At 51.6% G+C, this 23,861-nt stretch overlaps 8 protein-coding genes across 8 annotated transcripts; 2 read left to right on the forward strand and 6 right to left on the reverse strand.

The window, feature by feature from the left end:
• Positions 1-308: 308 nt before the first annotated feature.
• Positions 309-2,136, reverse strand: APUU_30297A (putative C2H2 finger domain protein; the record flags this gene model as incomplete). The annotated part of the gene is made up of 3 exons (XM_041701375.1): positions 309-942; positions 1,001-1,270; positions 1,328-2,136. The coding sequence occupies 3 exons, from the start codon at positions 2,134-2,136 to the stop codon at positions 309-311; spliced, it is 1,713 nt and encodes a 570-aa protein (XP_041554266.1).
• Positions 2,137-5,138: 3,002 nt separating this feature from the next.
• APUU_30298A (uncharacterized protein) lies at positions 5,139-6,634 on the reverse strand (the record flags this gene model as incomplete). Its single annotated transcript, XM_041701376.1, has 2 exons — positions 5,139-6,374; positions 6,443-6,634. 2 exons carry the CDS (start codon positions 6,632-6,634, stop codon positions 5,139-5,141), a joined length of 1,428 nt encoding a protein of 475 aa, XP_041554267.1.
• A 386-nt stretch (positions 6,635-7,020) lies between these two features.
• On the reverse strand, positions 7,021-7,998 carry APUU_30299A (palmitoyl-protein thioesterase family protein; the record flags this gene model as incomplete). The annotated part of the gene is made up of 1 exon (XM_041701377.1): positions 7,021-7,998. One exon carries the CDS (start codon positions 7,996-7,998, stop codon positions 7,021-7,023), a length of 978 nt encoding a protein of 325 aa, XP_041554268.1.
• Positions 7,999-8,663: 665 nt separating this feature from the next.
• On the reverse strand, positions 8,664-12,226 carry EFR3 (uncharacterized protein; the record flags this gene model as incomplete). Its single annotated transcript, XM_041701378.1, has 2 exons — positions 8,664-11,916; positions 12,006-12,226. The coding sequence occupies 2 exons, from the start codon at positions 12,224-12,226 to the stop codon at positions 8,664-8,666; spliced, it is 3,474 nt and encodes a 1,157-aa protein (XP_041554269.1).
• Positions 12,227-13,453: 1,227 nt separating this feature from the next.
• On the reverse strand, positions 13,454-13,930 carry SOH1 (mediator of RNA polymerase II transcription subunit 31; the record flags this gene model as incomplete). Its single annotated transcript, XM_041701379.1, has 1 exon — positions 13,454-13,930. One exon carries the CDS (start codon positions 13,928-13,930, stop codon positions 13,454-13,456), a length of 477 nt encoding a protein of 158 aa, XP_041554270.1.
• Positions 13,931-14,287: 357 nt separating this feature from the next.
• Positions 14,288-15,943, reverse strand: APUU_30302A (uncharacterized protein; the record flags this gene model as incomplete). The annotated part of the gene is made up of 1 exon (XM_041701380.1): positions 14,288-15,943. One exon carries the CDS (start codon positions 15,941-15,943, stop codon positions 14,288-14,290), a length of 1,656 nt encoding a protein of 551 aa, XP_041554271.1.
• A 2,350-nt stretch (positions 15,944-18,293) lies between these two features.
• APUU_30303S (alkaline phosphatase) lies at positions 18,294-20,376 on the forward strand (the record flags this gene model as incomplete). The annotated part of the gene is made up of 3 exons (XM_041701381.1): positions 18,294-18,406; positions 18,463-18,665; positions 18,731-20,376. 3 exons carry the CDS (start codon positions 18,294-18,296, stop codon positions 20,374-20,376), a joined length of 1,962 nt encoding a protein of 653 aa, XP_041554272.1.
• A 1,407-nt stretch (positions 20,377-21,783) lies between these two features.
• On the forward strand, positions 21,784-23,640 carry APUU_30304S (Pal1 family protein; the record flags this gene model as incomplete). The annotated part of the gene is made up of 4 exons (XM_041701382.1): positions 21,784-21,847; positions 22,064-22,296; positions 22,381-22,807; positions 22,871-23,640. The coding sequence occupies 4 exons, from the start codon at positions 21,784-21,786 to the stop codon at positions 23,638-23,640; spliced, it is 1,494 nt and encodes a 497-aa protein (XP_041554273.1).
• Positions 23,641-23,861: the final 221 nt, after the last annotated feature.

Below are 23,861 nucleotides of genomic sequence, written 5' to 3' on the forward strand. Positions count from 1 at the left end.
TAGGTCGTGAGCATGGTATGCTTCCTCTAACCGACATTGGGACCATAATGCGAAGTCAAGTCCTCTTGGAAAGTAGACATAGATTGCAATCCCTGGCAGACTGAAAGAAAATTCGTGGGCCGTTCCAAGCTGCGTTTAGCCATTCATAATGTGCATATACAGAGAGATCAGTTGCTCCCAGAGCTAGTAACAACAAAGCTAAGCTCTTATGATGCAGTGGATTAAGTGGTCCCGTTCGGCGATCCTTGAGAAGGGAAAGGAAAAGAAAAGGTGGTCTGCGATGCTAAGCATCATCATGCTTGCTTGATTCATGCAGGGACTCCGTTGGTAATCTGGGCAACGGCCTGGCTGGCTTGAGCCTGACGGTAGGTGATCCCGAGGGTAATGAGCTCTTGGAGGCTGGCATTAACCTTGTCGTGCATGGCAGAATCCTGGGGGCTGATGTTGCGGAGCTGCTCAAGGAGACGTCCGTGGCAGTTATAGTAGTTCCTTTCAGCGGCCTGGATGTTCTGACCGTAGTGGGCAGTGGTCTGCTGGAGGGCCTTCAATGGGTTTGTCTGGGACTGGGTGGAGCGGGTTCGCTTCATGGTCTGAGCACCGCTGACACCAGTGACTCGGCGCTTGCGTCCAGTGGTTTCCTTTTTTTTGGTCTGGTTGGAGGTGGGGGAAGCATCCGGGGAGCTGGGGCGCTCAGAGGAAGCGTAGTCGTGGACTCGCCTCATGTGGTCAAAGAGATTCCAGCGGCGGGGGAAGCCGTATCCTGGGATGGAACGGTCACATCCTTCAAAGAGGCAAAGGTGGGGGTTATCTCCGTGTCCGTGGAGTCCATGGGCTTCGCGCTCATGACGAAACAGGCATGCATTGGAAGAGAAGTGAAGTTGAGCGTCCATACAGCTCGGGACCCTACAGCGGTACGGCTTCAGATGGGAATCCAAGTACTTGCTGCTCCCGGTATTAGTCTCCGTAATTTCAGGTGCATTCAGAGCGAAATTCAACTTACTGGTAAGCACACTTCTGGGTAGTGGGTGGGTGATTGCAAGGCTTGTCTCCATTGGCGAAGGGGCAGTAGTACTTTCCATCATTGTGGGTAGGCAGAGAATAGAAAGGGTGGTCGCGCGGGTTTCGCGACTCACTGCCATCCTTGGACCTTGGTCGGAGTGGTTCCTTCACGGGAAGTGGTGGGAAAAATTCGGAATCCTGTTTGACCGGTGGCTGGGTTGGGGACAATTGCAAAGTTGGCCTGCGCACACTCTTGGATGGACGGATGGTCCTGTTGTAAATTAGAACGCTTCTTGGGTAGACGACATTGTGGCCGGATTCAACTAACCTGTTGGGGTCCTGTTCGTTTAGGGGTGGTGTAAGAGGGAAGATTGGGTCTCCTAGGTTGATTCCTTGGCCGCCAACGGGAGTGGCTGTGATGTCTTTCAACATGGCATCCTCATGGGACATGAAGGCGGGGTATCCAGAGTGGGAGCAGGAAGAGGTAACAGAGAGATCATTGCTCGCTTCCGTCAAGGGAGGAGAGACAGGCATGTGCTGGAAAACATTTCCAGAGAAATGGTCCACGGATCCTTGGTTATATCGGGTGTCCACGATGGAGTTCCAGGCGTCGCCGGCAGGCGAGCCGTGTTCTGGGGTGCAAGATGTGTGAGTGCCGTTCTGGCTGTTGACATCATTTTCAAAGGCAGAGAAATCAAATAGGGATGTGTAGTGGTTGTAGTCCTGGGCCTTAGAGAAGTCCATATCATTTTGCTCGCCAACGTCAGGGAGACCATGGAAATCGGAACCAGCCGAGTACATGATGTCGCTGGCGCCAACTGCGGAGTGCAGCAGCGCATGTTGAGATAATGGAAAGGAGAGCATCTGAACTGCTGGAGAGTCAGGCTTGCTTGACGCAATGGAGTTGCTGTCAATTGAATCCACATCATTCATCGCCCATGGCTTGTCGGAGTTGTCATGGCTGTGGGCTGTACTTGAACACAAGGAGAAGTTATCCTGGCTCAAAAGTTCATCATCCTGGGGTCTTGAGGCCAAATGAGAATTTCCTGGGATATGCCTTGATTGGGAGTGGTGGTCCATGTGAAGCATTGATTGGGTAAGAGACATATTCTCTGGGTCGGTTTTAATGGAAGACATTATGAGTTTGTGACCCAGCGGTATGCTGGTTGACGTTCAGGGACTAAAAGCAAGGTCAAGTCAGTAAATCTACAATCCAAATTCTGAGAACGACATCAAAAAAGACAGAAAAAAGGCAAAAAAAAAATCATGCGTCCGAAGTCCATAGTCGAAGAGATGTCTGCACAATCATTAGTTCCACGTTCGCGGGGCAAGGGTACAAATAAAACGAACCGTTGAGGTCGAGTCCATTAAGGTAGTTCTCCAAGGGAAGTCGAGTCGTCGCTTGGGGAATCAGGCGTAGTCCATTACGGGGCGAAGTCAACTGGTATCCAGGTAAAGATCACATCGGGACAACGGAAGAACAGAATTCAGTCTGCACAGGGCTACCGAGATCCTAAGAGACATGTCGAAGGCTACTCCTTGGGAGTTGAGGTCATTCCATGAGGCTGGGACTGTTTCCACTCAGCATAGGATCCATTTGGGTTATCTTCATTGCCTGGGTCAACGGAAGTGCAACAACATAAGATGCACGGTAAATCCTTCTGTCGGTGATACGAGATTGTTCAAGTAGGCCATCTTCAGGCAAGTTCAAAAGAACTTTTGAATTCCAGGGAGAAGAAATCTGGGGTCACATTGTGTACTTCTTCAACATCCATAAAAGGTAGGTAGGTAGGTTCCACTCCGGTTGGAGTCAAGTCCAAGTAGTAGTCACATATCAGGACATCAAGAATCATAAGGTTATCCAGGTCATAAAGGTCATGTCATTATTGTTTCATCCATGGAAAAAGTCCAGTCCGTCACTCCAGGTTTGGAGTGAGGTAATCATAGTCCATAGTAGTAGAGGGGATCCTCGGCGTTGAAGAGTGTGCAACATAAAACAACACTCGTAGTGTCCAGTCTCACAGCGGGTGCTGCAGATATAAGAGTCATGGCCATTTGATTGTCATCATCATTATTCTGGGTAACCGCGATGCGGCACTGTAGTCCAGTAGGAGCAGCCAACAGAGAATTTCAGGTATCCTTAGGCTGGGTGTTGGAATGTCGCAAGTTGATCCAGAGAGTATCCATTGGCAGGAGGCGCGCATGTTGCAAAGCAAAAAAAAAAAAAAAGGCAAGAAAATGAACAGAGCAGTGGGACGAATAAGAAATAATCGAGGGGACTACCTGTTAATTGTCGAAAACGCTCAGACAAAAGCCTGGGAGTGATGGAAACGAAGAAAGAAACAGAAGCAAAAGTCCTATCCTGGGAGCGGATTGGAATCCAATGGGTAATGGGAGTCCGAGGTGAGTATAGCCAGGGGCTTAAATTGTGTCCAGATCCACGGGTGAGACTGCTGAGACAGAAGAAAACAAGACAGTGTGGTCCTTCAGAGCAGAGTGCAGTGGGGTGATTTGACTGTGACAAATCTAGAGTGGTGGAGAGGAAAGGGTATCGTGAGATGGTAAGGGTAATAGGGTATCAGTTGGTCAAGTGATGTTGGGTATCCTAGAGTCGGCGAGATAAGAATAGGCGATGAGATCCTTGGGAGAGACGAGATGAGATGGAAAAGAGAAGATCAAGAACGACGACGGACGGGAGGGGAGAGGGCCACCTTATAGCGCCGAGACGAGTGAGATGAGCAGAGATGAGGGGCAGCGTGGAAGCACCGCAGAACGCAGCCGTTGCAGAAAAGGGAAAGACGCTGCCTCACGCTGATTCCACGTCGCGTTTTGATTCGACAGGCTGAATCCTGCGGGCTTGACGTGGCCTTGGGGGACGAAACGAGTGGTTCAGAGGGAACGGCACGTCCCGATTCTCAATCCTTGGGAGAGGCAGCGGTGAGCACACTACGCCTTAATTGGCGACGGGGCCCGACGGCATCATGCAAATCTGCACCCCGTCGATTCCATCACAGCCAGTCTGACGCTGTCGAGGCGAGCATGAAACTCACACCACTGCCGCCCGGGTCGGCCTGGGCCACTCACGTTGGGAGCTGCTTCAGCCGGTTCTCCTCACCCGCCCCGCCCGCCTGAAGTCCTGCGTTCCTCTGGCTGAGCACTCGTCCACGTCAACCCGCGGAACATGGCCTGCTCTGCAACTGCAGGCTGAATCTCACGACCGCAGATGTCACCGTGTCAGAGGCAGACCCCGCGCCGCAAACTCATCACGCTGGCGCAAAAAAGTACGACGCAGCACTGCTCGGAAGTGATGCATCAACTGCTGCCTCGCCGATGATTACTTACAGCCACGCCCGAGTGGTGAGGGTCAATAATAATGTAGGAGAAAAAGCACGGACTGGTTGGGCAGCAACGCGCCCAAAGCATCACTAATTTGGGAGTTTTCGGGAATTTCGACTCAGGAACCAAGATACTATTTTTCATTTTCTACCACTGAAACTATCTGAAAGGTCCTATATCTGCGTTCATTCGTCAGCTCATCGAACAAGATCAGGAGATGGTTGCAAAACAAGCAGGCGAATGGGCAATGATGTCAGAAGTAAATGGTGATGGTACTGTTGTCGTTCAGCGATCCGAAGATCTCAGGTGAACTATGCTTTATGGGTATGGTGTTCATCATAATAGAAATGGGTCCCGCGGCCCAGCCTCACTGAAAAGGAGAATCGGAAATTTGCTTACCTTGCGCAAGAACGAAAAATTGGAAAAGTTGACTGACAGCAAAGCAAATTGATCGAGAAAAGAAAAGGAGGCGCTTCGAGCACCCTGCCGGCTTTCATCCGTCCGACATTCAGGCCTTGTTGAACAACGAAGCGTGGCCAACACCTGCGTCAAGACAAGACCAATTACAAGCTAGATAGCTTCAGCCTCGACAGCATTGACCTTCTGAGTTGTTCCGACTGGCCCAGCGGCGTTGAGTCCTGTCGCCGTCGACCATCAATGTTGATGAAGATAAGAAGTTGTTTCGCATGAAAAAGAAGATTTTGTGGAAGAAAATGCGGAAGCGAATCACGTGGTTTTGGTCACATGACTTGTGGGGGGGCACCAGCCCTGACTGCGTTCAAAGTAAGCCCGGCAGAAGGGAATCAAAAGTTAAGATATGCTAGGTAAAGGTCGTCATTCGCATTATCCCCAGCTGATTGCTCATCCGAACCAGCTTCCCCGTTCATATTCCCGTTCAAGGACTCGTTCGCGTTCCCGAGTACAGGGCCTTCAAGTCTTCCCTGTCCTGCAGTTAGCGCCCTGACGGCTGCACCAGGCTGCTGGCTGCTCAAGGGTAGTGGGCTAGGGCTCGATGATGGAAACCGCGAAAGCTGCTGGCTGCCCGAGGGTCGTGGTCCAGGGCTCAATGGTGGAAAATTCGAAAACTGCTGAAGTGTTTGCCTTGATACAGAAAGTCGAGGCCTGTTGTCCAGGCGCCCATTAGTTCGAGGCACTCGTCGGAACAATGTTGGCGGTATTCTCATAGGAGGTCCCCCAGGAAACATCCTTGTGGGCCGTTCAGACACAATTTGACCCTGGCCCACAGTTTGAGCAAATCTAGATGGAGAGCTAGCCGGGGGCCTTCTCTGTCTGTACAACGCTTGGGCATCGCGTATTTGGTCATCGATAGTAAATCGTCTGCGGACTGTTGACTCAGGTTCGGGGACGATAGAGCTACTTCTGTTGGACTGCGATGCCTCCATCGCGTGCCCCTGCTCAAGCCATTGCCTTGCGGATAGGTATGGTTCGCCGTTCATTTGAACGAGGTTCGTCATGATCACTCTATCACCACGACGCTGGAGACCGCTGGAAGACCTGGACAGCGAACTTGCGTTTCTCGCTCCTCTCGCTACACCATTTGTGCTTGGGAGAGAACTCTGCACGCCAACACTGTTGTTCACGTCGAGGGACTCATCTTCCATGAGCATTGGTTGAGAAGATATTCTGCGGGGATCTCCGTGGGGGTAGTATGGGTTTGTGTTGGCCTCAGTGAAATCTGCTTCTCCCATTGGAAGAAAGACGTTCCTGGGGGTAATATCAGGGCTACCGTCGGACAAGGCGTTTGCCTCGTCAACTAGTCTAAGAGGTCTACCGGGCATCGTTGCGGATTTGTTCAATCGTTCGTGGTCGTCTCTCGTAAGTCTTCGTCGTTTGCCGAATCTCTCAATCTCTTCCTCAGGCGTAAAAGCAACTTGAATAGGACGTGCCACGCCAACAGCAGCCCAGTCGGCTGTTTCAAGCAGCTGCCGCTTTATCTGTTCTAAACGATTGGGTGGCCTTGAAGCTGCGTCCGTGCTAGTATTTGACGAGGCTTGAGGTAGAGATTCGACTGCCCTGTTCTGTAAACGAAGTTAGATATCTTGTCCTTCATATTGCAATTTGATAGCATTGCTTCAAGCTCGCTCACCTCTGGATTTCTTGTACTGTGTTTTAAGTTCCCTCTCTTCTCCGCGTCCTGCTGTTTGGCAAAACTGTTGAAAAGAGTAATCTGATGAGGACCGTGGCCTTTGCTAGCGGCGCTTGTATTCCCAAAGGTCTGTTTCCGCGTTTTGGAATTGATTTGGGAATGACGGCGAAGTCGGCCTCCTGTCCAGTTCATGTTGAGAATAACACAGGTGTTGAGGTTTTGAAATTCTCATTTGTGGTGTCGTCGCAGTCGCAACGTCGCAGTTCCTGACAGCCAGTCACCTGTGGATGGCCATAACATTGCCATTTATGGAAATAACCTATCATGTGATGGCTGTTTGAGGCCATCAAAGCACTCAGCACTGCTGTGCACAGGAAGGCATATCAAGCTATGGAGCATTCACAATGTTTGAACAGCTTATAAAGAGTTATCAACATCACTGATCCGGAACTTCAATAGCAGCCCTGCCCTACGGATATTGAGCCTTAGGTTCAGATAGACAGTCCGTATATCTTGAATACATACACAAAGCACTGGGTATTAAACAAATCCATAACGAAGAATCGACATCAAAAGGCCTAATAGCCTCCCTGGTTCACAAGGACCTCTCTCTGGCCCTGCACAGGCGGCAGCTCAACCTCCACGGGACCAAAATACTCCGTAAACACCCTCTCTAGATCATCTTCGGCCAACTGCATATGATTCCCCTGCAAGGTCCCAAACTCCAACGCACCCTTCTCATCCAACTCCCTCAATCCCAGCCAATCCTCCTTGTAGATCTCCCTCTCCCGCAACGGCGTCACCTCTCCAGTCTCCTTATCAACATCCGCAAACCACGATGTCTCCTTCGGGTGTACAATCTTATCGTCCTTGAACATAAGCATCGCAAATCGGTTCAAACCACTCAGGTTTTCCTTGTAGGTCGCATTCTTCACCTCCCGCTCATTATTCACATCCGCCAGGAAATTGCTGTTCTCGAGGTACGCATCCAGCTCAGCAGGATCGCGGAAGTACTGCGCCGGCACAAACTGCGACTGTACAAAGTTCGACCAGCGTCCGGCATGGAGGAGGGCTTCCGCGCCGCGACAAACAAAATCGCCCCAGCCGCATTCCTGAAACTCATAGATGCCGTTGTGCTGGCTGCCGAAGGTGACGAGGTTACGGACAGGCGGGTTATTGCATCGCTCGATGTAGGCGCGGAGGAACTGGCCGCCTTGCGAGAAACCAAGGGCGTTGACGGCCGGTGCGGTCGAGAGGATGGGCTCGGCGGCGAGTTGATCGCAGACGGTAGACACCTGCTCGGTGACGTTTCCAAGAAACGTCGCTTGGCGATCGGCAGAAGAGGAGTCGCCGATGTGGATTAGATGGACGTAGGTCCCTGGGTTTGTGGACTCGGCGAAGGAGACGAGGTCTTTGAGGCCTGCGCGCGTGTAGTCGTCGCCCAAGCCGTGCCAGATTACGAGGGGGAGCGGAGTGAGTTCTGAGGGTGAGGAGGCTGGGAGAGCAGCAGCAAAAGCTGGAACTGCAAGAAGCGGAATGTGTATTAAGTTTCGCATGTTGGACTGTTGAGGTTGTGTAAGGATGTAAGACGAGAGGGAGAGGAGGTATGGAGATGGTAGGATGGAGAATGCGGAGAAGAACTCCAGGTCACGTTTGCTGACACCATCAACACGAATTAACTAGTTGCACCTCAAATTGTTTCAAATTTCTCAAGGCTCAGTGAAGGATAATACTCTCAGCCTGGTAGGATATATTTAATCTCTTTAATTACCCATATAATATGGCACTGGTCTAATAATAGTGAGCCTTTTTTGCCGTTGTTATCTATCTATACTATAGTAGCGGAAGCGCCCAGTATATACTAACAGTAATCAAAGCTAACAAGATGCTACCTGCTAACATTCAATCGAAAATTATAGTACTAGGATAAGGGGTCAAGTACGAAATCTGTAATTTTCCATACACACAGCCATAACAAAAAGTCAAATAACAGGGATATGATACCAAAAGAAATCTAATAGGTGCGAAAAACAGCACAAGGAAGGGATTCCAAAGCCTCTCCAACAGGCTAGGGTAAGAAAATGGAATGGAGAAATATGTGCAATAGCCTCGAAAAAAGTGAACAAAATATGCCTGTAAAGGTTGTCGAGAGCTCTCAAAAAGTTCATAATCGAAAAAAGATGCAAGGAAAGTATGGGAAGGAACGTAAAAAACAGCTCGACTAGTAAGGGGGTCGTCCAATACCCCCGGTTACACTCCGACGACCAATATAGCCCGACGTGGATCTTGGAAGACGGGTGGTATCGGCATCTGACGATAGAAAGCCATCTAGGAGCTTCTCCACGTCACGTCGTTGAGGGTTTTCTTCCACTTCGATGCCGTAAGGGGAGGCTCCCCTAGATTTACCGTTGATGGCTACCTCTGGGACGTCAAACCCATTGGCGAGCCCACCAGCACCGGTCCGGGATTTTTGCCTATGAAGCGTTTTGCTATCATTAGAGGCAGCGATATGGGACTTCCCGTTGGCCCCGTTGACAAAATTTTGTTTACGTGGGGCAGGAGCTGTTGAGGGACGGTCAGATGACGACAGCGAGCGCTGGGAGTCATTGGGAAACCCGCCTGGAATAGATAAATCGTGTGGAATTGGTGGCACTGGGGGAATCTGAAACGAGCTTTGCGCCTGCCCGTAGAGCACCCCGTTGCCTGCCAGGGCCCTAGGTGTTTCCACACCATCTCCGTATAATGACTCTTGTCCATCTCTCGTGGATTGCGGCCGGATCGACGCTCCATCTTCAAACTCGGAGTTAGAAACCCCGCTGACCATGCTCTCGCTGCTGGACGAAATAATACTGCCATTGGAAGCATCAAGGCGACCACGCAACGGGCTCAACCGCCGGTCCTTGTCGGGGGCCTGTACAGAGAGGACACGCCTCAATTCGTTAACATGAACCGGAGAGTCTCTGCTTGAGCTATAGTTCGAAGTTGCTGTTTTGTCTGGCATGCTCATTCGGCGAGTGTTCTGGAGGCCTCCTGCTGCGTAAGCTGTGGAAGGTGAGTTTGTTGACAGGGAACTATTGGTACCATTGGCGTGGGGGTGGCTACGCGTGGGTAGGGTTCCTGTTCTTGACCCACTAAGCGAAAGAGCTTCAGCCTTCTCCCATTCAGCGGCTTCCAAGGCACTTTGCTTGGACCAGGGTGACAGCATTTGCTCTCTGACTGCTGACGGGAGATTATCACCTGGGATCGAGCTGGTAGGAGACATATGTCCTCCCGGTATTACCGGCTTCCCAATATTGCGTCCCGGAGAACCTGGCGGGGTGTGAGTCGATAGCGTATGATTGTAAGAATCTTCGATACGACGGACGAGTTCCTCAGCACCATTTTTGAACGGGAGCATTTTATTTGTCTCTCTGATATTGTGACTGACAGCATGTCGATCATCTTGAATGATACTGTCGAGGCTAGTCAGAGAAACACCGATGGAATCGAGCCAAATACCTCGGCTCTTCCGTTTTTCGATTTCACTGAAGATCTCCTTTCCAACTCTTAAAGAATCCAAGCCAAACGTTCCGGATAGTACCCAAAGGTACCCGTGCACTAGGCTTCCGATGTTTACCCTACATGCAGGTGTGCTTAGGCTGTCTGAAGCCGCCATGTCGTCTTGCAGCTTGAATATCATTGGTAATCCAAATCTAACCGCATTTATGCCGAGATTCTCGACGAGGCTTGCCAAGAGTAGGTGAAGTATCCGGATCTCGGTTTCCTCCGATGGGCGTTGAATAGCAGCTTCATAAGTGGTCAAATGAAGGAGACGGAGAAAGTTCGACTGGGCAATGACTACAGCCTTTTCCCTTTGGTGAACACCCGTCGTTCGCTTAGCAGCTCTTTCAGAGGTATCTGTCAAATCACGCCTTGGCGATAAGATGGCAGTCTTGGTTGACCGATCCTTCAGCCTGAGATCATTTTTGGTGGTCTCCAGTTTCAACCAGTACAGGAGTGCGTCAACGTACGCATACCTAACATCCTTTTGCGGGTCTTGGAGAAGCCAGTGGGTTCCTTCCCAGACGTGGACCCCGACTGGATTCCTCGATTCAACCCCAGAAGACGCCTTGGGCCGTTGAGAATTGGCCACCAATAGAATGTTTTTGATAGCCTTGAGAGCGCCCACCTTTGCGCTCACCAGAGAGAACGACGTCGGGTTTGTTTCCTTGGAGACGCTATCTGGCTGTTCAGGCGCTGTCGAGGGCGAAGTCTGGTCCCGGCTGTGCGCTGGTTTGATGCGAGTTAAGATTGCCCTAAGCATGTCGACGACCTGGTCTCCATAGTAGATGTGGGTGGTCAGATCACCAATGCATTTTTGGAGCAGCAGAAGCAAGTCTTGCTTCTTGAGCGGAAGCTCTGCGTTGTGATCGTCGTGTGTCTTTTCCTTCTCACCAGACTGTTCCTCCGTGGCCTCCTCAGGCGCCGGAGATACCAAGATTGCCATGTAACGCATCAAGCCCAGCAGAATGTCAATCACACTCAGCCCAATCATGTTCACTGAAGATTTCAACAGATAGTCCATGAGATATATAACGGTAAAGGCCTTGTCTAAGGTCTTTCCCTTGGGAGGAATTTCGAACAGAACTTCCATAGCTGCCGTTAAAATAATGAAACGAGCCTGAACTGGACACCACTTGGCCACGACTTCAATCAATGAGGTGGCCCAATTTTCCTCGTGGGTGTCCAGCGACAGATAGGTGCCGTTCGATTGTCCTTTTCGCAGAACGAAATCGAGAACAACCCTCGTGGTGACACGGATCTGACCACGACTGCTGCCGTTGAGAATCACCTGTTCCAGACAGCCGAGAGCAAGTAGCCTCATATCCGACTCAGCTTTCCTGTCGACATCGTCAATATTCTGGGCCGCCAATGCCGGGTCTCCCTGTGCTGTGTCAACCGTTTCAACGGTAATTGCGCTGTGCCTTCGTCGTGCGGCAGGGTCCGGGGCAGGTCGTTCCGATGCGTGAAGTTGGCGCTCAAGGGACTCAATCAATATATCGTCACTATTGTACAGATTCTCCAAAATGACTGGCAGGATTAACTTCAGTGAATCACCGCCGTCTGCTGCCAAACAAGCTTCGGAGCTGACAACTCCTTTGATAGCTCGTAGTCCCGCATTCTTCCATCGTATCGTCTGTGGTGTACTGGGAGCAACCTTGCTCTGAGGCTGGGCCTCTTCGTGGGCATAACCCGCGTATATTTTGACGACTCCTCGGTATTGGTCCGCAAAGTCCTGATCAGCAGACAGCGCAGCCATATCTTGATGATGGCAAAAGGTCTCAAAAGTCCCAATCGACTCCTGCACCATGGATATATCGCGAGACCGAAGCACTGTTTCGATGACGGTCAAGACGGATCGTGCGAAGATCGGTAGGTCGCGGGGGATTTTCTCGATAAGCGCGCTGAGGATTTGGAGTGTGACCTGGACATTTCTGGCAAGGAGATTCAATGTCAGCGAAAGGAACAATCCCGCCGGTGCGGCAATCAATCAACCTATGATCCAATCCCTCCACAAACTCACCCAATTTTACGGCGCCAGACATCTCGGGCAGCCCTTTTCTCCAAGAAAGCGCTAACCTTGGGTAGCTTGCTGCGTCGCGTGCTCACATAGTATAAAAGGTAGGAGAGTTCGCTGGAATTCGGCTTGACATCCTGAACACCCTTCTGGTATTGGGGATAGCACTTGAGGACAAGGATTTGATGCTTTGGGCGGCATTTCTGGCGCACGGATTCAATCGCCATGGTGACTCTGGTGACGTAGCGAATCCTCCAGGGGTATGTACAGTTTCACAGGGCAAACTCCGGTTCGGTCCAACGTGGGTTTCCAGGGACAGTCGAAATTCGAAAGGAAAGAGGGCGAATTGAGGTGACCGTTTATAAGAAAGACTTCTGTTGAACCATCAGGACTCAGGAGCGCTTGATGTCACCTCGCAGTAGTGCTCAGTGGAGATTGGTGAGCGAGAGAAGTTCGCGGCTAGTGCGGGTCATCAAGGAGAAAAAAGATCCATCTGTAGAGAGGATCCAATTTGTACGGCGGACTTTGGCGCCAAAGTTGCTCGAGTACGACAAGGATAGGGGGGTTGTCGCTGGGAAATGAAGGAGGTTCGAGGGGGGACAGACAAAATAAACGTGGTTGGAGTCAGCGTCAGAGAATCGGCAAATTCACCCTGTCCGCGGACCAGACTTGGCGATCAGCTTCCCCAGAAAGAAAGGAGTCAGTCAAAAAGACAATTAACGAGTAGACTTTTTAAGGAGGGGTCGAGCTATTATTTAAGATTTCTCCAATAATGAACAGTCTTATTCAGGTTTTTCTTGACTACTGGTACGGAGTAAGTGGCTCGCGGTGCCTCACCCGGCCGATCTTGGTTCCTTCCACCTGCAGCTTTCTGGCCAGGGGTGTCGGTGTTGGGTCACAATCAAAAGGTGAAATCTGTGATTTATATCTCCAGTCTCGTTGACCCCCTGACAGCGATGCTTCGAACCGGCGCGCGATTGGAGACGTCGTTCTCAGGAAAAAAAATCAAGATAGAGAGTATACTTCGGCTGGTCACGCTTCCCCCACATTCTTCTCCCGGTTGGGGACCAAGCACAGATGCGCACCCTCGGAGAATAGCAAACGTTGAGAATCTAGCGCGCGCTCGCGTGTGGGTGTTCCTTTCGTTCCATGTTCTCAGAATTACCGGCGCCATTGACGATCACAGGTGCTACCTCGGTCACACATGATGCTCCCAAAAACCCAAGCAAACCAGAGTCAGTGCATCGACATCGCCAACGCGGCTAAGTCGACGCGCCAATAAAGACACGGGTGATGGAATTGATGAACCTTGTCCCAAAGCAGATGACGTTCGACCGATTTCTAGAGGTCTCTGGTTTGCGGGGGTTTCGTCCGATTTCCAACCCCACGGGTGCGTCGGGCTTCCGAATAGTAAAAGAATTGCCAAAAATCTATCCTTGTCGTAATTGCTTTAGTCAAGGCTTGCCATCATTGTTTCCCTCCACGCCCTGGTCAGTTTTATCTGGCTGGCCATCTTGGTCCCCGGACTCTGCTGGGCCGCTTTGTTCGCCGTTGACATCCATCCCCGCCAAACCTTCAATCACCTGTGGGCGAATGATATCACGGCGAAATGCTTCCTCCTGGAGAAGTCGTAGCGCACGTAATGTGGCACCGGGATGCGTTAGGAATTGGGAATATTCAGGTGTCTTCCAGTAGGAGTATAGGTAGGCAAGGTAGGCTGCGAACGCCTCGGCCTCAGGGTCGGAGCTATCGTCGTTCACATCGCTATCATTACCGGATTTGGAAATCCCTAGCAGGTTAGGGTAGGTTACCGCCAGGTGGGAGAGATAGTATGGGCTCGCGAGGGAGGATACGAATTCGAGCTCGAGCGTAAACCGAGGATTGGTGAGAGTCGCAGGTGGCTGCGCTTCATCGGGCTGTTGTTGGGCCATTGTAATCTTCACAAACGATTGTCTTCTTGTCAGAATTGAAGAGCTTCAGCTTGAGATAGAAGAGATCTCTGATCTTTGAGGAGTCAAGGTGGGGTGTTGCGGTGAAAGCGAGGAAAAGTGAAGCATGAGCTCCGTGGTGTTAGCTCGCCAAGACCGGAGATAGCTCGCGCCGCAGTCCGCGTTCTCCAGCTCCAACAACATTCACCTCCGTCACGGCCTCACCATCCACGTATCTTAAGTCAACAAATTGGGGAAACTCTGATGACTTGTGTGAAATTTATGTATATTGCTAATATGTACAGTTGCTTTCTTTTCGCATAGATCCCTCGCTCTATCCTCGATAGCGCACGTCTAGTCCTACCTCTCCTCGAATTCCTCAACGATCCATTCGCACCACTTCTCAAAAGCGGTCCTCCATTCTGTCATCCGGGCTGCCTTCGACCCATTCCCGCGACCCTCAATGCCCTCGAGCCACTCAGGTTCCGTCTCATCCTCAAAAGCTGCCCATCGGATACTATCCTCCGCCATCGTCGCCAGCCCCGCAAGACCCGTGTTCTCAAACGCTGCCATGACCTGGTAAAAGTCGTGGCTTAGTCCGTTTTGTCCATGCCCGAGTACAGCCGGGTCATCGTTGTTCAATGAAACAGCCACGCCGCGCGACAGGAGCGCGGGCATCGGGTGCATCAGGATATTTGAGGTCAGGCGTAGCACTTCATGGGAGATAGGGCACATTTCGATGAGGATTTTCTTGTCCTTAACGAGATCGATAAGGAGGGGGTGTTTATACAGCGAGAAGGCGTGGCCGATTCTTCGGGAGTTCAGCAATATGGCATCCACGATGTTGCTGTCGGTGCTATCGCCATCGCCTAGGCATTCGCCGGCGTGGAAGAAGAAGGGTATTTGGAGTTGATTCTTGGCACATTGTTGCTCGAACCATTTGGTAAGGGGGAGTAAGTCGATCAAGGGCCGGCCTAGATCTTCCTGTCCGACGTAGTCGAAGCCCGCTATGGAGGCCGGGTATGCCTTCTTGCAAGCTATACAGTGCTCCATGGACTTCTTGATTGGTCCATCAGGGAACATACGCAGGGCTGTCCAAATTATCCTCGCGCCCCAGAACCCAGCACCTTGGGGAGAGGATACGTAAGAATGCACTTCCTCTTGGAAGCATTGCATGAAGTATAAGAAATCGGGCTCTGCCACGTCCGAGCCCTCGCGGAAGAAGGGCTGGTTGATACCTAGACGCAGTTCGACGTATCTGATGCCGTCCTCGTGGAGCTGCTGTAACAGTCTCGGTATGCACCGTCGAAATATCGGCTCTGTAAAAAATAGTCCAGAGATGGCGATAAAACAAGACATGAATTTCTTCCAGATATCACCAATCCCATGATGATGCTGTAGAGCCTCTTCCTCATTAATGGTCATCCTCGACACAGCCCACGCTTTAAACCCTTCCACACCACCAGGACACGTCCTAGCCGCAACTGACACCGGCACTGGCTGGTTTGGTGTATAATCCGCCTGCCAAATATTCGCCTCAGCCCCAACCTGTGCACCAGGCCGATACACAAATTCAAACGGCTCCGACCACTTATCCCCAGGGAACAGCGACTTCGGACTCGTAATATAAAATCCCGGAATCTCAAGCGCCTGCTCAATAAGCCAGCCAATATCAATCATAGCTTCCATATGCGCATGCAGCAGACAGCCTTTCGGCATAGCGGAAATAATCTTCCACAACTTCGTCTTCTCCATGCGATCCCGCGACAAGGCAAACGACATGCCCGGGAACATAACCTCCTTCAGGTCGCAGCGGCGATTCGAATTGGAAGACGTCGCAGGCGTTGTCCAGAACGTCTCCAGTTCCTTCTTGCGGATGTTGGAGAGGACGGCCGCTGCGCTTTTTGCGACCGGGGACATCCTCTGTTTGAAGGCGTGGTCGTGTCTACTGAACTTTTCTTTCTCCAGGAGCGCAGAGCGCTCGGAGATATGTTTTTCGATCCCGGTTTGGGCCATCTTGGTTGTGTTTTTGCTGAGGAAGATAGATCTTTGCTTTGCGATGTGGTGCTGATCGCTGGACGAGCCACCCGCAACTGCGGGGCAAAGTATCGTTTTTGCCTTGGCCAGGTGGTGGTTGCAACGTCGGGATGCGTACTCTTGGACCTAGGCTCCAAGGGGTACAATAGGCAAAAATTGAAAATATCGGAGGGAGGTTACTTTACTTTTCGGTGGCTCCACAACCCCCGATAACCCCAGTCTGCGCAATATGGACTTCGGAGTTTGCCGAAAAACAACGACAAACTCAAGAGCACTTTATTCGTGGCGGGTGGTGGTGGTCAACAGTTACTCAGAGCTTTATAAGTTTTGAGATACGAATAATACATGTTTAGTGCTTGGTGCTAATTGCTAAATTGCTTGCTAATTGATGGCAATATTAATTATATATACTTAGAACATTGACTAGTATTTGATAGTTATGCATTATGCATTATGCCATAACCAAATCGCGTCACAGCAAAACAGGCAGTAATACTAAAGCCTATTTGGCAAGGAAAATCGAGAGCCTTTAAGAACCTCACTTAGTATCAAACAAAGGGCCGCGTGGGTACCTAGGGTTAGCTGTCTCATAAGACACATTGTTGAAAGGCAAGCCCAGTCGTATTTGCAGGCGTAGAATGGATTAAAGTCACCGGTAAGATTGGTTTATACAATCAAAAGAATATTTGATATCGAAAGCTTAAGGCAGTTACTATCCTAGATGAGTGGCCGTACAATCTGCCTTTCTCGGATGCTCACTCTTTAGGGCAAGGTATCTGACAGACTGCAAGCGAATTAGAAGAAGCTTAGGAAATAGAGGCTAAACCGATTAAAGCCTCCTCGATTATTCTTCTTGCCAAGTCCGTTTTGTCTTCAAGGTACGCGCTTTAGAGCATCTTGAGCCCTGTAGGGCAACTAGGCTGGTGAGGACCTTGAGAAGAGATCGACAGGGCTTAAAATAAACTCGAATGGCAAGCTTTTGATGTCAGCAACGTTAGTTTGTTTTTAGCTGTATGTTTCTAGTGATTGCTTGAGTGGATTATGTTTACACTATATGTGTAGCTTGCAGACATACAAAAGTGAAACTCCATGTCGGCTTATGATGCACATGCCGACGGGATCAAGGATCAACAGGGGTTATGTGGGGAAGCTCAGCAGCTGTTCATGCAGAAAGCTTCTAGAACCATACCCTGGAAGGCATGGAATAGCAAACGTGCCTTGTTACCTTGAAGAGTATGCTGATCAGCCTGTGTCTTGTTCCTGGCTAGATAAGGTGGATACCTCGAGTACTTTAGACGGTTATAAGTGTAGTGAGGTAGAAGTAGAACAGGATTGTGCAATGCTTAGAACAGTTGAACGAGTTGACTGAGCTAGCATAAGATATTGACTGCTGGTATCCGTACAATCCTCAGCCATATTTAATATCTAAAGGCGGACTTACAGCTTACCCAATGCAACTGACACCAGAATGCACTACGCTATTCCGCAATCAAGATAAGCGAATACTCGTGCACCGATTTTGACCTTGAGGTTGCTAGTTCATGACCAACAAATGGCCCATGTATCGACACGATTCGCGTAGGTGGAGCATAGCACTTTGACACCGGACTAACCCCCATTCTCCAGATGCTTCTAGATCTGTTCGAGACAGAACATGGTCGAACTGGGTCCTTAGATTGGTGGGAGAAAGGCCACGAGCCACCCTTCATGATGTGAGAGCTTACACTGAACGTTGGGGCGTTGGAGAGTGGCACTGACAAGACTCATTTCCGAGCCGTATCGGTTATGCCGGAGGATTGCATCTCGGTTCGTGTTCCAATCTTCCATGCGTCAACCCCACCCGAAATAGATTGAGACGAGCCTCCCACGAGAGGAGAGCTGCGGACAAGGAAGCCAACTCCTGCCATTGCAGGACCCCTCTCCCAGCACGTGTGCGCCAGATGAGGGCAAGGGATACTTGGCGCCAAGCAGGGCGGTCTTGGCTGGAAGCTTCATGGCACTCTTGGGCTGCCGCACGTGGACGCGTTTGTCCCTTTTCATTCGCGCCCCGTTGCCCAGAAGTTACGATGCGTCGCATCTGCCAAGCCAACTAGGCAGGGAATGGAGATGCAGGCTGTTGACCTTGCCTGCCTCCCAGCGGAATCAGCAAGTGGCCAGGCGGGGATGGGGAATTCCGTTGTCACTAACGCAGCTGCCCTGCCATGCGAGCACAGTCCATGGGGAATTGGATAAATAAAGCGGCCTGTCCCCCTTGTCTGACAGCTCTCCATCGCCGTCCACCACTGCCGGGCTGAATCTGTTGACAGTGCTTCACTGCTCCCCGATCAACATGAGGCCCGCTTCCTTTGCCGGTGTGGCATTGTTTGCCACTGGTGCTTTTGGTCAATACTTCCAGCGTCTGGGTGGCTGTCCTTCCCTGGGCTGTGTCTTCCCGCCCGACCAGTAAGTCTTCCTGCATGCTGTTACGGCGCGATGAAAACTCACAATTGAGTCCGCAGGGCCGACTTTCTCCCCGGACAACACTTCGATATTCGGCTGGAGGTCCACTCTCCTGTCAATGGATCTGAGGCACGCAAGGGTGTTCCTGACCCTAACTTCAAATTCACCGTTGGCAAGAAGGGACAGGAAGGCGTCGCTGTGACCGAGTTCTTCGACATTGAGGATTCCAAGCTCGAGAACTGGCAATTCACCTGGTACGAAGGTATGATAACTCGCTATACTATTGCTACTAGTAATCTCCTGTTGCGGAATGCTTATCATCTGCAGATCTATTCGCTCAGGATGCTGAAAGACCCTCCCTTGTCAACGTTACCTCCAAGGCCTACAGAAACCTTGCGCTCTACGAACCAGGCGAGTATGAGGCTATCCTGACCTACTACGGCGAGGAGCAGACCGTTGCGAACTGGCTTGTCCGCGACGTTCCCAAGAAGCGTCGCGCTAAGAACGTCGTCCTCTTCATCGGCGACGGAATGACCACCAACATGATCACTGCTGCTCGTTTGATTGCACACAAGAGCATCAATGGAAAGTACCAGACCAAGCTGCAGATGGACAAGTTCCCTGTACTCGGCCACCAGATGACCCACTCCATGGACTCTTTCATCACCGACTCTGCCAACTCCGCCGCTGCTCTGTACGGAGGCCACAAAACCACTGTCAACGCCCTCGGTGTCTATGCGGACTCTTCCGAGGATCCCTTTGATGACCCCAAGTTCGAGCTTATTCCTGAGATCTTCCGCCGCCAGCACCCCAACGCTGGTATTGGTATCGTCTCTACTGCTTTCCTTGCTGATGCCACCCCCGGTGCTCTTACTTCCCACACCCGTCTTCGCAGTGAATATGACCACGTTATCAGCACCTTCCTTGATGGCATCACTAACTACACCTGGACTGATTTCGATGGCCCTGATGTTCTGTTCGGTGCTGGCGCCGAGAACTTCCTCTCCAGCGAGGATGCCCCGCGCGACTACTATAAGCTGTTCACCGAAAAGGGCTACAGCCTCAGCCTGAACAAGACCTCTCTTGAAGCCGCCTCCAACAAGGACCGCGCCCTTGGCCTTTTCTCCATTTCCAACCTGCCCACCTGGCTCGACCGCAACGTCTACCAGTCTAACCTCAAGGAGCAGGCCAACCACCCCGATGGATCCGGTCGTGACGCCGAGGATCTGCCCGGCCTCAAGGACATGACTCTCAAGGCTATTGACGTCCTCGACGGCCGTCGTCGCGACGAGGGTTGGTTCTTGATGGCCGAGGCCGCCAGCATTGACAAGCAGATGCACACTCTTGACTACGACCGCTCCCTCGGTGAGCTCCTTGAGCTTGACGACACTATCCGCGCCACCATTGAGAAGCTCGAGAAGCTCGGTTCTCTCGAAGACACGCTTGTCATTGTCACTGCTGACCACGGCCACGGTTTCGATGTCACTGGTGCTGTCGACACTGTTTACCTCGAGGAACAAGAGGACGACCGTGACAAGCGCCGTGCCGTCGGCACCTACGAGAACTCTGGTCTGTCCCAGTACACCGTTGCTGGCGCCAACTCTCTCCGTTACTCTGAGGGTGTTCACTTCCCCTCCCGCTGGGACCCCCGCTACGCCCTTCACGCCGGTACGGGTGCTTTCCCCGATCACCGTGAGAACTACAAGGTCCACAAGGACGGCCCTCGTACCCCGGCGGAAGAAGGTGGCGACAAGACCATGTACGCAAGCTACAAGGATGCGGTCAGCGGCTTCTTGATCAACGGAACCCTTGCGCCCGATGTCGACCAGGGCGTCCACTCCCTGACCGATGTCCCTGTCTTCGCTCTTGGTCCTTGCCAGGAGCTTTTTGGCGGTGTCTACAGCTCCGTCGACATCTTCTTCAACATCGCCGAGTGCCTGGGCCTGGCCGAGACCAAGGGCGGAAAGCAGTAAAGTGATAACGAGCACTGCGAATCTCAGTAGTGATTGCGTAATGAGCTAGGTAGAACGATTATTTGACATTTTTCCTTCCAACTTTCTCGATGGACAGTCGGGACTGTATATTACGTTTCCATATACATATTAGTGCCAATCAATTTTGTCTGTTTTCTCTAGTATGATCCTGAGTAAACGAATAGATGCTTGTACCTATTCCAATACATAAAGACAGAAACTACACCGTACTGTTATCTGAGTAGTCGTACCGGTTGGGTTGATCACGGAGTTGCGAATCCGATTCCACCCGCCAAGAAACGCGCAACATTCCCCAACGATCAACGCGCTCAAGAGCCTACCTAGGCGTGTCAAATTGGAAGGCAAAAAAAAAGCGTACGCAAGGCGGGCTCTCAGAAACGACCAAAGTGGCAAGACCAATGCCAATCCACTCCTGAGTTTGGGCTTGGGAAATGCCGATCGAAGGCTGGGCTAATTGGATTGCTAAATGACGGGCAATCTACGGATTGGTCTATCCTATTCCTCGCTCTTTACCAGAGGGGGGGAGAGCAGGTCGCGAGGAAGGCCACGGAGGGCGAGGATCCCTTGATATTTGTAGCACCAGCAGGGTGGTTTGACCATGGAGATGGTTGCAGCGATCTCGCATTCCGGGCTATTTATACCGTGGGTGATATCATGGCGGAGGGAGGAATGTGCGGAGCTGACGTATACTTCAATCTTCAGCAACTGAACGCAGGCCAACCTTCTGCAATCATCTGGAGGTGCAGAACCGGGAAGACGCCGCTGCGCAGAGCAGGTGTTGATAGCAAAGTCATCAGCAGGTCAATGTGGTGGTGAATTAATAATAATATCACGAGACGATCCGGCACCGACGCCGTCACCGTCGCCCGATGATCCGCAGCTGCTCAGTTCGTCGCCTGTCACTTCCAACTTCCAAGGGGTCTGTCTCTCCTGTCTGGTGCTCGTTCCTGGTTCCGTGCTTCCTCCGCTTCTTCATCTTCTTTTCCTTTCCCTTTTCTCCTTCCTTGTCCTCCCTCCCGCTCTCTCTTTCTTCTTCCTTTCTTTCTCTTTTTCTCTCTTCTCTCCCTCTCTTCTCTCCTTCTCCGATTTATCCCACAGCGCGACCGGGTTGCCTCCGTCGCTCACAGTCACAAACCCCACTATTGTCACTCGTGCTTAAACTGCACCCCTCCAATAATCGCACCCCCCTGACCGACTCCCGCGGCATCGCTGTTTCAGCAACTCTTGCGCTCTCTCCCCTGACCCGTTGTGTGCTCATTTTCGTGGCTCTCGCTCGTCCTACGTCGCACCTTTTCGCTGTCTTCGATGGTGGCAATTCCGTCGTCTCTCCAATCATCCTCTCCGGTCGCTTTTTGAATCGTAGCTGCCTTGCGCAACGCTGCCAAAATGAGCGCCCCTCAACAAACCACTTTGTCCTACTACCCACCCGGCGTCTCGCTGGGCCCGCAAGGTACGTCATCTACTTGATAGATCTTTATTGTATTATTGGGCTGTTGTGTTGTTATTCTTGTCTCCATCGATCTGTGTTTCAAATCAGCGGACGGTGCGCCCCCTGACACACGATTGCGACAACCTTTGGTCCCTTATTTTCGGTTGCTATATTTGACTTGATTTATCGCCTGTGTTGTTTCTGCTTCGGAAAACTAATCCACTCCTGCATTTCCAGCTTCCCCTTCTCCTTCTAGCCAGCAGTTCCCAGTTAACTTGGGCTCCAACAACCCCTTTCGGACTCGTACTCTGTCACCTTCCAACTCTATTCCATCAGGCGGGCGACCCGAACGACCAAAGTCGACAAACCCCTTTCTGGATGATACCGATCCCATTTCGCCGCAATCAGCTCCAAGTGCTTCATTGCCCGACCAGCAGCCCGACATGACGCAGAACACACGCGATCTTTTCGTATGCACCCTCCCCAAACAACCCCCATGATATTTCATTGTGAAAATGTGCCAGGCTGACCGACTGCGTGTTTTGAACAAACAGGAAAATCTCTCTTTAAACGCTGCTCCTAAAGCCAATGGAATGCGGCCAGCGCCCCCTCGCCCCGAGAAGCGTCCGCAGAATGCGCCTCTAAAGAGCCGACCTCCACGACCCTCAAGAGAACGTTCCCAAGGTCGATCCGATGACCCATTCAACATCTTCGCTGACCCTCCGGACAGACCCCCGAAGCCTAAAGGATCGGGTTCCAGGTCGCGGGATCGCGAAAGACGACCACGCAGAAACTCAGAGTCATCTGTCATGGAGCGAACCCCGAAGCTGCTTGATGACGATGATGAGCGACGCCGACGTGAAAGACGCCGACGTGAGCGCGAGGGTCGCCATAAGGATGGCAAGTCCCGGTCGTCTCGGAAGGGTTACCAGTTGGATATCATTGATAAACTGGATGTGACCAGCATCTACGGCACTGGAAGTAAGAATTGCCTATTGTTCGAGTTGAACGTTTTGGGGCACTGGTATTAACGCGCAATTTTAGTGTTCCACCACGATGGACCTTTCGACGCCTGCAATCCCCACCGCAACCGCAAAGGACAGCGCGCCGCTCCACTGCAGGCGTTTCCCAAGGACTCGTCCAACATGGCTCTTGGTGGCGCCGGCCCCAACAATGAAAAAATGGATCTTGACCGGTTCCACGGCAGGATGCAGGAGGGGTACAGCGACTTTGCTTCGACTGGCGTGGCTGATAATAGCAAGACTGAGGGTGTGTCTTTTGACCCGACTTCGCGCATTGAACCAATCCACGGAGACCCTTCCATGGGTCTGGGTACCAGTACCTTCCTGGACGGTGCACCCGCCAGTCGTGCAGCTATCCGCGAGAACCAAACTGATCCGACTAACGGCGTCGGTGGCTTGCAGCGGAAGAAGAGTCTTGCTCAGAGAATCCGAGGCGGCATCAACCGTCCTCCACCCCGGGTATTATCTCCGCAGTCTTATGGCTCTCCTGCTACTCCAAATTCCCCGCGCAACGAGAGGAACCCATTCTTCCAGGACTACGACGACGCTTGGGATAAGAAGGGCGCTCGGATCAACTCCGCTGATGAGTCACGTGGTGTCCCAGAAGGTGGACGAGTCCGTTCATCTAGTAGCCCTAAGCAGGCAACTAGCTCCTTGGAAAGACGGCTTACAGATGAGCGAACCGAAGCGAAAGCTGAAGAGCCCAAGAATACCGGCGGAGGCGGTTTCATCAACCGAATGAAGAGTCTGCGAAAGCCCCAGCCGCCAAGAAGGCGAGTCACCGATGAGTGAGCTGTTCGATCATGTGTTTGAACCTGCCAGTTTAAGTTGTTTGGTACCTACCAGTCTTTGGCGAAGAAAGGCTGAATGGGTAGAGAGTGCATCGAAATATAGCCCGAGGCTACGCTTACCACACTAATCCCGCACTAAACCCGGATGTCAGAGCTCCTCGGGGTTTGCCGCACTCCGTGGTGCGGCGAATCTTGTACATCAACAGGAATGCTTGGTCCGTA

This window comes from Aspergillus puulaauensis, chromosome 3 (genome assembly GCF_016861865.1).
Source record: "Aspergillus puulaauensis MK2 DNA, chromosome 3, nearly complete sequence".
Lineage (NCBI taxonomy): Eukaryota > Fungi > Ascomycota > Eurotiomycetes > Eurotiales > Aspergillaceae > Aspergillus > Aspergillus puulaauensis.